General features: G+C 36.5%; 1 protein-coding gene across 2 annotated transcripts in view; it reads right to left on the bottom strand.

Annotated features, from left to right (window-relative positions):
• The window catches only part of PRKCE (protein kinase C epsilon), a 293,250-nt gene that overhangs the window by 156,070 nt on the left and 119,062 nt on the right, over positions 1-18,118 (bottom strand). The window contains exon 1 of one of the 2 annotated variants that reach the window (XM_056357346.1): positions 6,523-6,598. The exons of the other annotated variant lie outside the window; for it this stretch is intronic. Within the exon in view, the coding sequence (XP_056213321.1) occupies positions 6,523-6,553 (31 nt within the window). The 5' untranslated portion in view covers positions 6,554-6,598. Of the gene's footprint in view, positions 1-6,522; positions 6,599-18,118 lie in introns of those variants that run through there. 2 annotated transcript variants of the gene reach the window in all.

The following is an 18,118-nucleotide window of genomic DNA, read 5'->3' as shown; positions in this document are numbered from 1 at the left end:
AACTTCTTACCATTCTAAGGAAAAACACCTCCTATATTACTTCTGTGTAAATCAAAAGACAAAACAAAACCAACCCCAACTACCTAATTTTCCATCACCTACTTTTTTTCCCCTTCAGTATCTAGAATGTTGCTCTTAACTTCTTTTACTGCTAAACACAGAACAGAATTTCACTTCATGTTTCGAGTTTTACCATGAGTCTTTCTAGTTATCTTACGACACATGTTCCTTGTTTTTTGGTCTTTCCCAACACATTATTTGCCACCACACACATTCAGGAAGAGCAGAGAAGAATACTCATTTCCAACACTACAATCAAGCATAATTTAAATGATATGAAGAAACATTTGGAATTTTTTTTTGCATGGAATTGTATATCATTACTATGGCAATTTAAATCATGCATAGGAAGTACACATCTTATATTTCCAGAAATTCATTATATTCTTCAGCAGTCAGCTCTATTAGACTAATGTAATAACACTGCTAGCCACCACACATAAGTCATAAGTAGTACAATTGGATTTCTCTGCTTATTGTGTTTTCAATTTGAATAATAGCTATATTATTCAATTGCAAATATCTTTTTTGTCTAAATACTCTTGTTATATTTAGTTGGAGCTGGGACAGCATCATCAAACAGTAAGGAGAAATTAAATAGTCTGTTTCTATTGTATTGGTATACAAACTCCTAGATTTTGTGAGGTGCTTTACCTTACTATAGCACTAAAAAATAAAGTCTGACCCCTTTACACTACTGCTATGAATAGTACAGTCAGCAGAAATATTTTGAATTGGCAAAATTAGTCTAAATTTTCCCAAATGTTTAGTTGCCAACTTTATAAGAAAGAGAGCTTTGTAGTGGTCCAAAAAGGACGGCAAGTACAATGTAAGTTGTTGTCTATGTGGAGAAGCAAGCTGGAACAGCTGTTCCACAGCAGCTCCCACAGCAGATGCTCTTATTTCAGAAAAAGTGCTTTTTTACACATTAAGAAAGAGTACAAGCCAAGGCACCCTGAGGCTTCGGCTGTGTGGAGTAATACAACACTCATAAAGAGTCAACGTGAAAGAGTCACTGTTTTTCAGTACATACACTGGAGTATTTCATATGGGTTTAATCCCCCCTCCCTTTCCTTTCAGACAGTAGACAACTCTTAAGCGATTTCTAGGGATTGATCAGGTTGAAAAATATTGTAGGTAAGAGAGGCACCAGGAGTTGAACGGAAGATTACTCAACCATGTGATCCAGGAGATGATTCCAGCATGATTTCGGACATCCCATACAATATTGCTGCAGTGAAGTAGTCCATCTGTAGAGGGAATCTTCTAATGGGGGAAATCTTTAGGTTTTAAGATACTGTGTAGGAAGGCCAAAAGATTTCTGTTTTAAACAGAAACAGAATTCCATTATTTAAAGACAATAAAAATAAACCTGGGTGTCGAACAAGAATTTAAGTGCTCATACAAAATGAGTCTAAAATAGGTAAAAAATAAAGATGACTGTTTTTCAAAAATCGAAGTAGATTGATTTTTGCTCTGCAATCTAAACAAAGTATACTGACATTTCAGTTTATTTCATTCAATGTTTATATTGCCATTTTGTCTCTTTCCTTCCCCCCATTTGCCACTGAAGTAGACTGAAATAGAGGGTAAAGAGGAAAGAATTTAAATTATTTAAGCCTTTGTCAAAAAAATTAACTTCATTTTTTTCCCCAAAACCGACCGCCCTTAAGATGGGAAGAGCTCATTTGCTTTTATACAGTAACTTCCATAAGTATTTGATTTCTTTTTCTTCAGGTAGTGAAATCACGTATATACATTTTGAATGCAAGAGCATCCAAGGGAGAAAGGCAGCACAATAGTCCTGTCTATATCTTAACTAACATTCTTATTTCTCAAAATGGTTAGCCCTTCTAAGCACCTGAAACAATAACCAAACCGAATCCCTTTATTTTTGTTACATACAAGTGTTTTTTCTCTGCCTTGATTTTTATGAAATCCTCAAACAGAAGAGCCCTCAGAGCATGGGCTGGGACCATACAGGAAAACAAAATATTAAATGTAACAACGGAGGGTTGTATTATGTACTCCTCACTGCCAGCAAAGGCCAGGGCTTGGGCTGTGGTTGTGGTTATGTCCCCCTAATAAGCTGGAATGACCTTAGGTGGGGTGGGTTCATAATTCACATGAATGGGTACCTCTTCCCCAAGACCTTGCCATATGCACATACAAACCAGTGATTCAGGCAAATAACATTGCAAACAAGTGATGCGTATGGGTGGAAGGGTTTCAGAACTTTTATTTAAATTGCATTTATTTCAGAAAACTGGTAGTAATTCAAGAAGTAATGGAAATTATTACCAGAACTGTGACTGATCGGACTTAAACCAACTGCATGTAAGAATAAGCATGTACTTCGGGGTTTTCTCACTTTGGCAGCAGGTTAGTAACCATCTTCATCTTTTATGTTGTTATTAACAGGGACATCTGTAGATGTCGGAGCAGCCACCAGAGGGCTCCCACATTTTTTACAGATTTTGCCTTAAAAGTTTAGAAAGCAGAACTGAAAGATGGAAAATAACAGACCATTACAATGATCTTAAGATACTTGGTAGCTGCAGAGGTTATTTGAGAAAAGATAAAAATCCCCAGATTTTAAAGGCTGTTTTAAAGCCCATGTAGCACTAAACAGAATGGGTCAGAAACTGTGTGCAACCTGTAGACATTTCAGTGAAATGAAAAGCCTGATTACTATGTCACCTGGCACCCTGTCTCTCTAGAGAACACCTAAAAACTGGGGGGAAAAACAGACAACAAAACCCCACCACAATAATGCAAACTTCACAGAGAAGCCAAGAAGGGTCTAAATTTTATCCTCTGAGAACCAGTGCTTCCACCTGCAGAAGGAAATTTGTCTTTCCATAGAATAAGGTTAAAAAAAAAAAAAAAAAAAGTACAAACCAAAACCAGTACAAGTCTGAGCAAAGCTGAGAAATCACACGTGTATACTCAGATATGGCATTAAAGTAAATACAATTAATTGTTTTCCAGTTCACAAACTGAAGGGAGCTGTTTGGTGACTGTAAATACAGAAATCCACGTGAAAGGTCTGAATGACAAAGCTGCACTCCCCGAACTCCAGGTGTAGGGTGCTGCGGGAGGGGTGATAGGGAATCTCTGGAGCACTTTCAGGTGAAACAATTCAAGGAACTGGGATTAAGAGGGTTGAGCCTACAGTAGCACTCACGGAAGCTTTCACTTAATATTTAAGTTGTAGGCACAGCCATCAGAGATGCAGCACGGAAATTATTTGCCCAACAGCAACCATGCCATTTGTTGCAGAGCACAGAAAGCAGTAACATTCTGGAACAAGTTAGGACTACTAGCAGAAAAAATAGCTGAAGGAATAAATACCTTTACAGCCATATATTTATGGTTCACTGTTTGGGACTAATGAAGGCTATAATTCAACATTAAAATGGATCCTCTACAATTTTAAACAATTTTTAATAAAACCATAATAAGATTGTGAGAAAGCAGAATGACTTGCTCATAAAGGCATTTTTAACTCAGGTTGCATTCCCAGCTTTGCATGAAAAAGTTCTTTATCAAAAACAAAGGCAGAATGGAAGCAGTTTGTAAGGTGGAGAAGCCACTTCCTAAAATTTAGATGCAGAATTTCATAGAAATATAGAAAAATAAAAACATATTTTGTTAAACTACTTACAAGACATAGAAGCAATTTCTACCTCATTATTAAGGAGAAAATTAAAATATACGTGCATGTAAGAACTAAGGAGTATAAACTGTGATACAGTGCAGTGATGTTAATTTAGTGGTCCATCAACTGCAGAGTGTGGGAAAAAAAAAGGTTGAAAAATACTCTAGCACCTGTATGTTTATATCCCCACAAACCTGGCAATCAAAAAAGGGAAATTCAAGTCATGAATGAACTTATGAACTTACAAGGTCTAGCCTCAAACTATACAAATACGATTATGAATGAAAATTACCAAGGCAATGACAGACAGTAAAATATCTGAATAGTATTACCAGATGTTACAGGGGAGTACAGTAATTCCAGATAAAGGTGTACAGTATTTTTTTTAAGAGTAGATACAGTTGCAAATATCTCATGCCTTCAAGTTTTGGTATCACTAATGATACAGTCATAAGTGGTACTGAAATTTGATGTAAGGATTTCTGACTGATACCAAGCAGAAACAAAAAAATACTCCCAGGAAGACATGTAGTGAAACAGCAGGTAGTAACGTTAGACCACCATCAGACCACAACTCTATGCCAAGTGTGAGACACCAGCTTCAGTAAGAGGATGTTACGAGATGGAGGAAGTTATCAGTGCTGTAAGCTTGTATATTTGGTGACATTTGTAGCATCTTAGCAGTATTCAGAAGAAGCAAAAGGGCCCTTCAAAATTCTTCTAGAACAGAAAAGAGCCATAATACACCCCCCTAATAATAATAAAATGTCTAACATCTTCAAAATAAACACAAAAGAGTATTTACTAAAGACTTAACCAGATCTAGTCAAGGTCACACCTAGCGAAGATATTTAACAAAACACACACACAGAGTTATGTAACATCATTCCTTTGTAATTTCAAACTTCTATCTAAAACTGGTATGTCTAGTTTCCTCTGAATGTCCCTAGTGTAGTTCTCTGCTGGCATGGGACTTGTGGCTGACAATTTTCAGCCACACTAGTCTCATTTCAGCAGTGCTGGAGTAAGGGTCAAAATAGGTCATATACTGGAAAACTAGTCGCAGCAACTGATTTTTTTTTTTTTTTTTTCCGTCTGCTTTTCCATAAACAGCAGAGAAAGTTGGCATTAAGCCAAATATTTATTTATAGACAACATTTATTTTTAGATATTTATTTTAGTCACTGGAGAACAATTGCAGCTAAATGTACTTATTACTATCTGGAAATCTATTTTTTGAAATATCCTCTGTCAATGTAAATTTTTTGTCGCTCTCTCTAACCATATTTTGCCCTTTATGTGCATTTTGAGTTTATTAATCACATTTCCATGGCATCTGGAAGCTGTGTGATTTTCCAAAGTAAAAGACATGATACTGAAATCTCTCCCTTAGGTTTTATGTTAAAACAACCCCAACAACTTAATTGCATTGCACACTGGTTTTCTTAAGTAAACGCCAGAATACGAATCAAGTCTCAGGATTTTGTACTATGACTTGAGTGAGGTGGTCATTGCTCGTAGAACCAAGTTTCTTACAAACTCTCTGCACAGTAACCTTGACCTAGACTTTCAATTCAGAGCCATTTGTTTCCATGGCCTAATGAGAAAGGCTGTGGCTTTAATACTGTGTTTGTTGCATGAAATGAAAACTGTGCATCCTTTTTTCAGAGGCCAGAGCTTTTTTACTGAATTCACACTTAAAATTTCACGCTTCTGTCAAGGATTTTTTTCTTGCTTTATAACGCAGGACCTTTTTCTCTTTACATTTTCTGTGTCTTTCCCCTTGCCCTCTTTCATCTGACTGATTTGTCCCACACTCAGGACAAGGCCTGAACTGACCTCAGACTCCCTATGTTTGCCAGTTATTTATTGACATATGTTCAAGTCAACCTCTGTAAGGTAAGAAATTTTTGTTTACCCTATTCTGCAGACCAATAACTGAGCCAGAGATTAGATGATTATATATTACAAGCACTTGTGCTTTTAAAGTCCATAGTACCAGCACAATGTATTTCAGTCAGCTCTTACATTTCAGCTGTCAGCAGAGATTTTTCACAAGTTTCTATGCTGCTTACAGGGCTCAGAGGGATGTAGCCATTGCACTGAAAACAGGCCTGAAAAGGCACACAACTGTGGGCACATGCACAAATTGGCTTAACGTTCTAACTCCTCACAAAACCTTCCCAATTATTTTTCCTTTACAGAAAAGAGGGAATCGTAAGGACAAAAACTCCCAGAAAAAACGATTCAGATATCAGCAGTTAAAATCACTGAGTATGCAGGATGCCAGACAGCTATCCCAGCTTTCTCAAGTTCAGAGTGCTGCTGCAGTAGGCGAGAAGTGACCTATTAGCTAGCTTCTCATTTTCTTGTTCGACATTTGATATTACTTTCTATTGAAAAGATGACATAATTCCTCACCTTGTGATCCACTGGTTTTACAATATTTCAAACAATGCAGCAACACCAGCGTCTTTAGAAGCATTGTGTGGGCAGAATGCAATGTAAGCCTTGTACAATTTTTTTCCGCTGCAAATGCCGTAATGGCTTTTCCATTATTAATGATAACTTAGAATGTTCCAAAATGTTGTAAGGTGGTTACTGGACCCATATTCTACCCAGGCCATTAACTGTTTCTCTGATTATATCAAAATGCATCTCAATTCCCCATCTACCTCCTTGCTACAATTGCTTCATTAATATTCATAAGATCCAAGAGCTTTATATTGATTACCGCATCTAATGGACTCATTACGCAAAGTCATCGTGACCTCCAAAGCAATTCTACTTTTGTGACTTACCTAGATGCTTGCTCAAAATATTTTGAGACATTGGTACTAACGCAGAAACAAGCAGCACAGGATAAAACCCACCACAGCATCTTTAACTGACCGTAGTCCGATAGGATGGACTTTCTCCACACCTGTATGAGATGTCACACAACACTAAAAGCTTTGTCACATTATCCCCAACTGAATAGGAGCCCTTGTTATCACACAGCAGAAAGAAGTAGTTAATATTAACAGATCATTATTAACATTCATTACGGAAAATCAATCTGATTGTGCTATAACCTCCTGCTGCAGTCAGCTGGGTTATTCTGATATTTACATAATATTGACTTCCCACTAACCAAAATTATGGCAGTTATATAACATCTTTCAATGTCATGGTGATTCTGCAAACAAAATCTATTCCGTTTATCAGCATCAAGGTACAAAATAAACACATTTTGCAAACAGTTTCTAACGGCCAATCTTTTACTGCTTCGTAAGTCCAACATTAATGGTGGCAAGCATTCTTCTTTGGAAAGATAAGAACAGAACAGTACAGCTAGAGTGTGAATTAATCTTTTAGTCTCAAATTTAACTTTCCTGGAAGAATTATATTCAATAAGAACTCACTTAAAAAAAAAAGAAACAAAACAAGAAACACAAAACCACAAGTAACAACTCTCCTTTTCATATCTTAAGAAATTGAAAGAGTGAGAACAAGACAGTTCGAAAAAATCTAAAGTAGAAATTAGAAATAATTTGTTAAACTACAGAAATAACTGACAAGAATGAATGTCCTTGAAGGGTGGCAAGTACATAATCAGTTGGATTCTGAAAAAAAAAATAGTATCTTTAACTCAGAACCTATCATCTGGATTCAAAAGTCATTTAGTAAAACGTTATTGATACAACTGCAGCTGCTCCATTATAGTTAACTATAACATTGTTATTGGCATGTTTGCTACTAACTACATATGACTAAATCAAGATGGAAAAATATTAGTACACATACTTTTACGGGGTTGTGTCTGTGTCCCCCTTCAAATATTTTTTTATGGATCAGTCACTGTATGTGTCAAAGTTTCAATGATTGCCAGGCTGGCTCTCTTCTGTACTCTGGAATGTTTCTCTGTCAAAAAGTAAAGTTTTCATTCAAATTTGGATTTAGTATTGAAATGTAATTTGAAGGCTCCTAAAGTAATCTAAACATATTATAAATTTTACATATATATATGCATATTTACACAGAAGATTAGCAGATTAATCTCTTCTTTAATGTGAACATATGGTTAAAGACTTTTAGACTATAAGGGCACACTGGTTTTAGACTGGTCCACTACGAGTGTGTTCAAGCAGAAAAGCTTTTGATTACATTGCTTTAATCTTCTTTACTGAAAATTAATCTAACCCAAGCTTCATGTATTTCAAACTGAAAATTTTAGTATCTGGAAAAGGTGAAACATTTTTATCAATCTGAAATCCATTCAAATGGTAAGACTGAAGAAAAACTGTCAGCCGTAGTCAGAAAGTAAAAGCAGTAAATTATTCTACCTTAGCAAGTGCATCTATAGCTAATCTCCTTGGTTAAAAACATGACTCATGTAGCATTCTCATCGTTAGAAGGAAATACAGCAGAATGTAGGCATCTTTTATTGAGGCTTGACTTTTGTTGCATCTGAGACTTTTCCTAAGTAAAGACAGAGCGAGATTAGAGTCATATTTGGCATATTTTATGCAGTACTATACCTCCAGAATCACCTGAAATTCACCTAAAAGTGATACAAACCAAAATACAGTTTGCCATAACGTCTGCATTTTCGTTCCTCACATTGAAAGCAAATCTACATTATGCTGCAGGATAACCTTAAAACATGGTTCAGAAAGTGATTGCCTAATTGGAGTTATTCATAGGTACACCATTCATATTTGGGCATGGCATAAAAGCCCAAATATTATCTTCATTCAGAAATTTCTATTTTTGGAGCAATATGATCTAAAAGGACAACATTTTTCTCCAGAGACAGAACCAAAATTAAAAATTCAAAGCACTTTCACACTGTTCTCACTCTGTTTCACAGCTGAAATACCTGCCAATTAGCAACTCTGTCAGCAAAAACCCAACAGTGTAACAATTTCAAAGGTAAAACTAATTAGGAAGGAAGCATAATGAGCCCAAAAGATATGTCTTCAAAACTCCAAACTTTCAGTTAGTATTTAGGTGCATTTTTGAAGTAAGAACATTTACATGTATGAACCAGCACCTTTGATTTATAGAACTGCAAAAATTCATTGCCCAAATGTAACTGACACAGATGTGTTTGCTATTTATCACACTGTAGTCACTCTTCACACTTCGATACAAAAACACTAACTTATATAAATGATTGAATTCCAATATCCTTATCACAGCTTAGTCCCTGGCATCCCAAGCAGTTATAAAGAAATTCCTGAGAGCATGTGGAGGGTTTGTAGGGAAATCTTCAGCACGTGCTTGAGCAGGGATCACAGAAGGCTGAACAAATTAGCAGCTATAGACAGGGAGAGGGTGGGACCTTGTTCTTGAAGCCAGTCCAAAGGAGGAAACAGCAGACCATGACTACGTAGCATAACTATGTGCTGCCTCCTAAATAGGGCAGCCTTGGAAGACTGCGGTCAGCCAAGGGTAAAGGTGCTACTCACTCTTAAGGGACTCAGATCTTACCCTCAAAAGTTAAATTTCATTGCACACAAAAAGGCAAGTACAGTTTATTAATTTGTTTTGAAATGAAGTTTCTTAAGTTATTTTTTCTAAGTCCTAAGTATTAGTCATTTTTTCTCTAGGATTTAGACAGGCCTATTTATTGATTGTCCTTCCTACCAATACTTTCTAAAATTTTAATTCAAGGCACTTTATTCTCATCATAAGTGTGTGCTAAAAATCTAAATAGCTGCCATATTTAATTCTAAATGTAAACCCACTCTGCATCTGCCTCTGATGCTACCATGCCCCTGGGCAGAAAGGCTCCAAATGTTTGGAAGCTGTGATGTTAAATGCTCTAAAAACTGGCAGCTGTATGAATGAAGTTGCCTGACTTGATTTTGCACCTGCTAAAAGGATTTCAGTCTCCGACATTTCTTTCAGCTGCTCCATGAACACCAATAGAATAAAACCAAGACATATATACATTCTATGAACGATAACAATAGGAATCAAGAGAAATAACAGTGTACTTCAAGTTACAGTAAAAACCGTTACTCCATTTTGCTCATCCATGATGACCTCCGTTGTGGTAGTTCTGCTCAACAATTAGGCAATCACTGATTCACCTGTAACTTATTTTCCCTCCCCCATCCCTCTGGGAAGCAATGTATCAGGCAAAAGTAACAAAGGCAACCAATTACAAATTGAAGTCCTGTTCCACAGAACCTGAACAGTCTGCAACTTAGTTCTGTGTTTAGTCCCTTGTAAAGGTAGTGAACACCTGTAAAATCAAGTTACACAGGTTCAGTTGTAAAGCCCTGCCCACAACAGCACCACAGCAATGAGCTGCCAAGGTCAAAACTGAGCTCTGAGGATCAGCATAAAACCAAACAGGATCTACCAAAACTTTTCCAATGGCAACAATGGCCTTTGAAAAGTTACCTATGTGGCCAAGATCTTTCATCCACCTAAAACCAGATACTGTTACTGCAAAGTACCACCTACAGTCTGAATGTAACAATCAAAAAGTAGAACTTATAACTGATGACATAACACAAATTCATCCTGTTGCCTTTAGTATAATAGGTTCTAGACATCAAGATCACTTGGTCCTTTGAATAAATGAGCTGTTCATAAAAAATTAAAACCTAATCAAAATATTAATGAGTCAAAAATTCAAATGAGGTTAGATTGTACAGTCATCACAATAAATTTGATTGAATAAATTAATTTTGCACAGATGCTTTTGGTATGCATTCAACCAAATGATTAAATTTATATTGTGATAATCCCATTAATCCTAATCTGTAGGGGTACCACAGAAACTTCATCCTATTTCAAAGATATTTTTTTCTTTTGCTATCACAATATGCATGTACCGAAATAACAAATACTGTTACCAAAAAAACCCCAAAACCACACCCAAAAAAACCCTACCAGAAATCAGCTGAACTTCAATAGGGAATGACCCAAAACTCCCTCAAGAATAGAATTGGTGGTCTTGCTAGATAGATGCTTCATAGAAAAACAGACTGGTTTTGTTCCCTGCAGATGTTTTTTCTACGAAATGGACAGGTCAAAACCCTAGCAACAGACCTGCTTCCTAAAGCTCTCAAACATCATCTGCTAGAAATCACAATTGTAGATCCAATACTTGTATCTTATGAGACAATTATTTTTAGAGTTTATGTGAGGTCTTCAAGATGGAGGTGGATGGATCATTCAATGTCAAAGACTGGACTAATACACCGAAATGTAGGTTCTCATTTCAGTGAAGTATGGCAAACTCTCAGACTATTAAGCCCCTCAGATCACAAGAGTGCTCAAAAGGGGCACAAGCTTGATTTCAAGCCACAGGCAAGAAGGCAAATTGTAACCATCAGGTCCATCCCTGACAGCGAAGTGAGGAATTAGCAGCTACATGGTGCAGAGAAAAGGACTGTTACAAACAGCCTGCATATTTAAATTACATGTGTTTTGACAGACTTGAGGTCAAAGAAATAAGCATTTTTTCAACAGCCCCCCTAAGAAAAAAAAAAAAAAAAAAAAAAAAAAAGGCTAGAAAAACAACAGGTGAAATAAATGGAGATGCCCACAACAGAGAAAAGTGCTTCCATAAACCCTGGAATTACCAAAGTCTGCTTTCATACCAGTTTGAGATGAACTCTCTGGAAGCACTTCTGAACCCTCCATGAAGACTCTCCCTTCTCTACCAAGCCACTTCTTTTTCACTGTGCATATAGGAGCATAATTACCTTTAGCACTTCTCTTGCTCCATCACATTTGAAAGAAGCCAACAGGTTCCCAAAAGAAACAGTATCTCCTTTGCTAGGAATTATGGGACACAGACACAGAAAGATGGAATAGCTTTTAAGTTCTTTCCAGGGGGAGCATATGCTGGGGCATGGAGGAAAAACATGCTAAACATCATGAGAGAGAATAGGTCTGAACAATTTGGACTTACATAGAATATTTCTTTGTCAGTACATCCTTCAAGATTTACCATAGTGTCATCACAGTGCTTTTGAATAGTATGTACCTGAGCATGAAGAGTTTCATATCTCCTTTATGAGTTTCTAGCACCTTCTAAAAAAATCAGGAAGTTTCTGTTCTATTTTGTCGAAATGCAAAGCTGAGTAGAAACACTACTTATCAGAAATTCAGCTAAAAGCACCCCACACTACTTAAGGAGATTTAATTAAGATGACTTATTTATTTATTTATTCTATTTTGATTGACAAAGCACCTTTTGGAAAAATATCAGGGAGAGGATGGGAAATCACATTTTTGAAAAAACTCTGTATATTTTCAGAAGCTTCCATGCAAGATATATTTTTGTCAAAAACTCTCACAGAAACAAACAAAAAAAAAAGTTTCCTGTCCAGTTCTGGCATCTTGCCTTTCAGTGACTAATAATAATAGCCCCGTAAAAACAGAGCGCATCACACAGGATCCAAGTGTTTCCTCCAGATGCACCTGCAGATGTCCCTTTGCCTTGTATAAGAAAGAGTACTGTCTCTCCTGAATCTCATCTTTGGAGAATGATAATTTGAAATAAATACACTGAGTTCCATCAACAGGATCTGATATTCTCAGCATTTCTTTTCCCCTCTATAGGTTATTCCCATAAGGAGGAGCATTCTGGATATAACTGAAAACAAGAAAGTATTGTTTTGTCCACAACTTGTGTATGAAATTTAAGGTAAGCATAACAAAATTACACATTTCTGAAACTGAAATGAAAACAGGGCCACAAATAAGAAAGCCAGCTTAGACTAAACATTTAAAGGATCTGCATTTGCTATTAAGCACACAACAGAAATACACTGTTATGTTTCCACTTCTACTACTGCTAGAGTTCACTGTCATTGAGAATTTTCTCAACCAACACTAAAAATGTTGTTGAGCAACACAGAAAACACTGCAACATGCTGATGAATTAATTTTATGAAGTTTCATCATAGTGATCCTTGCCAAAGATGCACAGGGAAAGGTGTCAGTTAAGCTACACTAAAACTTCTTGCACTGGTCTTACAAAAGTGGTTTTGGAGAGAGTAAAGAGGAAGTGTGCAGCCTTTCAGCTGCACGACTGTTCGGCTAGGGCACCTCCCATTCCTGATTCCTGGTTTGCAGAATACTGGGAAACAACATAAGCAGAAACATGAATGGTTTGTTTAAAGTAAAACATCCTCCAACAAGAAACTCCATTGGGTTATTGGGCTCAGCAAGGAGCTGAGCATTAGCGTTATCGCATATGAAAGGATGAGGCAACAAGGCTCTCAGTCAAACACAAGAGGGGCGTATAGCACCAGGAAAACTATTGCACTACAGAGAATCCTCACCTTCCACAAACACAAACTGCAAAACATTCCTATAATGATGACAGATACAGAAGTTTAGGTGAATAGTTTGTGTTCTGTTCTCATGCTGCACAGCTGTGTGTACAGCTGCCCAGAGAGATGCCTCTAAAAGCATCATCATCAATAGTATAAATGTTGCAGACATTGAAATCAGACCATCTGCGGCATTCCCAGTCACAACAGGTGTAGATGGGGACCACAGATAAACAGAGCCTCTGGATGTAGGTGCAAAACTCATATTATTCCGCAGTTTCTGAAACTTCACACACACAAGAACCAGACTATTCCACATCAGAAAAGTCACACTTTTTGTAACCTTTTTGTCTTCAGTCTATTTTATATGATCTACCAATTCTACTATCTATCATTTCTGCTTTTTCTGGAAAAGTATACCAACATCTAAGTATACTTATTCAATACATTGTTTACTTATGTAATAACATTTCTCAATAAACAGGATCACACTGAAGAAAGCTTAATATAAACACATCTAGGCAGAGATCTACACACAAACCAAGTAACAGATACTACTTTAAAATTCCACAAGCAGTTAAAATTATTGGTTTTCTATTTGGAATTAGAAAAAAAGAGCTATAACTTCTAAAGACCCTCACCCTCAAAGAATCCTTCTAAGAAACATTGGTGTAAGACAGCCATTTGTAGACTTTATTAACACCTTCCTATGCACACCAAATCTATTTAACAAGTCATAAAATAGGTGGCTATAACAACATTGATGCAACCCTAATATACCCCTTCTGAGTACTAGGCAAATTATTAAGTTTCACATAGCACCTAGGGGCTCAAGGTTTATAAATTCTACCCTGTCCTATACTTATTCACATCCCTGTTAATTTAAGCAATATCTTCACAGTAATAATAAAAGCCATGGTTTTTTAAATATAGGATGTACTTTTCTTACATAAGTTTTTAAAAAAATCATTATGGACAGATTATAAGCAAAATAAAAATTACCACAGTTGCATGTGACATCATTGCTTAAAAAACCTATTCTATATTGGAAGAAAGTAACAGGCTTCTCTCCAAATATCAGTAATAAACTATCACAAGTAATTCTACCTTCTCTGTTTATATTTATATGTAATTAGATAAAATCTAATGGTGCTGTGTATGACAGTTTTCAAGTATCTCACCAATAAACAAATGTATTTATTTGGCTCCCATCAACCAGTACGTGCACTTCCTCAGCCCCACCCAACAGGAGACAGTGTTAGCAAGTGGAGTCCCATGCTACAGTTGCTTCTCTTCCTTCTTTGGACTGACGGTGAGGACCATTCTGAGCTGCAAAAATACAACCCCATAAGCAGAATCAAAAATTACATACGATTTACCAATTGTTAGTTTAACCAGTAAGGGCTAAGGCAATAAAAACTTGTAAGATTTAAGTATATTGCATGCGTAAAGGTTAAGACACAGCAAAATTGCTTTTCAAGGTATCCAAATACAACTTTCCTAATTTCCTCTACTTGCTCAGAAATAAGTGAACAGTGGATGGAGTTCCCTTCTTAAACTGTATCTGCACACTGATTCTGAAATCCAGTAATAAAACAACACAGTGAAGAGTATGCAATTTTCTCTGCCAATATGGACAGTATTCGAGGAGAAGCTGTATCTAAAAGTTACAGAAGATTTCATTTGTCCGCAGCTTAGTTCTTGCTCCATGTTGCACATGTATCAGCAAGGGTGTTGTTTATAACAAACAGGTTTTTGATGTATCCATAAGGAATTAGAGCTAGACCACCAACCGATTTCATACAGACCACCCAAGTATTCCCTCAATATCAAAAGCAGAACGATTCCTTTTTAAAACTTTAAGATTTTGCTTTTCTCTATGGTACCAATAGCATTTTAATCCAGCAGAACACCAACACGGATGCAAGATTTTTTACTGTAAATCAAAACAAAGGAACTCTGCATAAAAGCAAGGACTATTTAAAGATGGGACAAACACAGAGCCATGATGGAATCCATGCATTGCAAACAATGTTGACATCATGGTACAGTTCACCCTAGAGTCTGTTTTCCATGCCCTAGGCAAACGCTCAACTGCCTTTTATCAGCACTATTAGTCATTACCATAACAGCAATATAGGATGAAATCAGCATCCGTTACATTGCACGGTTACCTTAAATGCCATCCAGCCACTGAAACAAAGGGCTGGAAAATTACTTGGAGCAATATTGCACTTTTACTTGTGCTAGTGCATTTTTCAATTGATGCAAACACATTAAGGCAGTTAATCAATTACAAATCAAAATCCATTCCCTGTACTATTAATGAACACAACTTTGTTCAGGTAAAAGCACTGCACTGAAATACTTTGAACTAAACATTAATGGTGTATGAATTCTGAATAACAAGAGCAAAACAAACTCCTCCAAGGATTTTCCCTTTTAAAAGTAATTCTTCCATCATCTAAAGCAACTTCTTGTTTTCTTTTATAAACATGTATTGTGTTCTAACAATATATTCTAACAATGTCATGGATTGTTTAAATAGTTTGAAGTTCTCTCACAAAATGAGCTAAGCAGTAGTCCAGGAATGACCTGCAGAATCACCCTTCTACCTCTTTAAAAGCACACATGCTGCCTATTTCAAACATGGCTTTCTGCAGCTTGAAAGGATGTTTTAGCTATTTTCATAATCAACTGCTCTTTTTTCCAAGAGTTTTCAAATAATGCAGTGTGGAAATTGCAATGCCCATATCTTACATTATGGTGACTAGCGTAAGGATAAAAGACTTGGCAAGAGGGAGCTAGTTTGGTACTCTACACTAAATCTGTAATGCAGAACATTTAATAAAAAACCCAAACTAATTAGCACCCATTCAATAAACTGCTGCTTTTTTCCCCCGATTTTTGTCACACAGATGAGGCAGGATAAAGAACCTGATTTGCAGCCTGTACATCAGCAATCCCCACCTGCCCTCCGTGAATAAGGATCACAGCTCTGAATCCTGAAAAGGGATTCAGTCATAATTTAATAGCTTTAAAATTAATCACTTTCATGTCAGTATTACTGCACGTCTTTATATCCCAAACTTGATTTTCTTTTCAAAGGGGTTACAGGTGAAGCGTAGTGTGGGTTCTAATGTATCTCTGAAGTGACAGAGTGTGAATGGAAATACTTAAGACTGCCTAGCACGAATCCTGGGGGGAAAAACTTGCATGCCAAATCTTTGTCTCAGCCTTCATCAGCTGACAGGTCATGGAAGTAAAGCAAACCAGAAACTACACCAATCATGTCTCCTCTAAACTGACAGAATGACTTCCTGTATTTCCTTCATCTATGTATGCAATTCAGAAATTCATATTTTAAAGTTATTCCATTTTCAGAGTATTCAGAAGTTTTGATTTGAGACTATAATAGGCAGCACACAGGCAATAGCCCTCCTTTAGGGAGCTGAACTGAAACTCCATATCCAGCTCCCAATAAGCAACTCCGCCTTGTAATCTGCTATAATAAAATGGCCTAAGGCAAAATATAAAGCACTTGCTACTAGCTGGAGGCTCTAAAGTACTGCATTGGGGGGTGGGGTGGGGTGAGATAGAAATAAATAAAACAAGAAATATCAACATTTTAATGATATTTTCCTCCAGAATCAGAAAAGCGCTTTCTTGCGCTTTTTTTTTCTTAACGAAAAGGATTTAAAAGGCTACCGTCATTTAGCATCTGATGAAGAAGTATCCATTAGCTTTACATAGCCTTTTCTTTACAGTGCCTGACTGAGTTCAGGGTGGTAGCACGGGCATCGTGAGATTTAATCTCAGCTCCAACACACTTCTGTCTCTTCTTTGCAGCCTTATCTGATTGATTCATTTTTCCATGTATTTTATCCTTGGCAGTCCTATTTAATAACAATGTTCATGCACAAAGAGAATTGAGACATGGGGTAAATTCATGACTTGTCCAAAGCCACAAATACATTTTCCTGAGGTAGCCTCCTGAATCCTGCATTCACTGACCAACCCATTAGCCTATAAACCTCCCAGTCTGGCAATATCTCTGTTTCTCCACACAAAACCCCATCTTCTAAAGACATTGTAAAACTTACGCAATATATAAAGTGTTCTATGATGATACAAAATAACATATAAATGCAATTACTGCCATACATGGGAGATCTCAGCTGTTTATCATATAAAGGACATGAACAATACCAGCAGAAGGAGTAAGACCATGGTATCAAAACTATGGTTTGTATGTTCTAAATATTAATTCCAAATTACATTACATTCTGTCCTGCAACTTGTTTGTAAACACACTCTTTTCCTATCTCAGATGTTGATAAAGCACTGAAAATACCTTACATAATGTTTTGCTGCATAGTCAGTTGCTGCTTAAATTTTAGCAAGTTTTTCATACTCCTTATTTGCAGAAACTCTTAAATGTCTTCTGTTTTCCCTTTTGGCTTTTTATTTAATTTTCAAATAGCTATTTCTGTGCTTTTGCCAGAAGGAATATAAAAATTACAACTAGGCCATAAGCAGAAAAAGGAAGTAAAAGCAAATAACAGTCTCACAAAACAGTGCTGTTCTCTGGCATGGGATTTAAATATTGAGATGCAGCAATCTCAAACTTAACAATATTAAATAAAGGAAGTACTTATTTTGGAGGTCATCACCAACTGTGATGGAGACACATGACATAAGTTGCTTTGGTTTTCTTTATTTAAATGAAGATGAATGTGGTGGGGGAAACCAGGTGCGAAATAAAGATCTGAGATGAGCACTGGTATTTAGGTGAGACCACAATGCAGTGCAACAGGAACACGTAGCACTGCCGAGAGAACTTAAAGTCAACCAAATAAGTAACAAGCTCTTTTGTGTACACTAGCATCTTCCAGTTCAGTGATAACATCTATTATCCCTATTCTAGATAGGCACAATGATAATCTTGAATTAAAACTCTAAATAACCTGGTCATTTGAACATAAAAAGGATACACACTAAATCAATATAAATAAATACACCAATACTATTATGACCATTATTGATTATTAATGTGTTTGATAAAATCATAATGGAATTCCTTGTTTTTCTGATGCAATATATCAAGCGC

The sequence above is a fragment of the Falco biarmicus genome, chromosome 12 (assembly GCF_023638135.1).
Source record: "Falco biarmicus isolate bFalBia1 chromosome 12, bFalBia1.pri, whole genome shotgun sequence".
In the NCBI taxonomy this organism is placed as follows: domain Eukaryota; kingdom Metazoa; phylum Chordata; class Aves; order Falconiformes; family Falconidae; genus Falco; species Falco biarmicus.
This window is presented reverse-complemented; position numbering and strand designations above follow the sequence as displayed.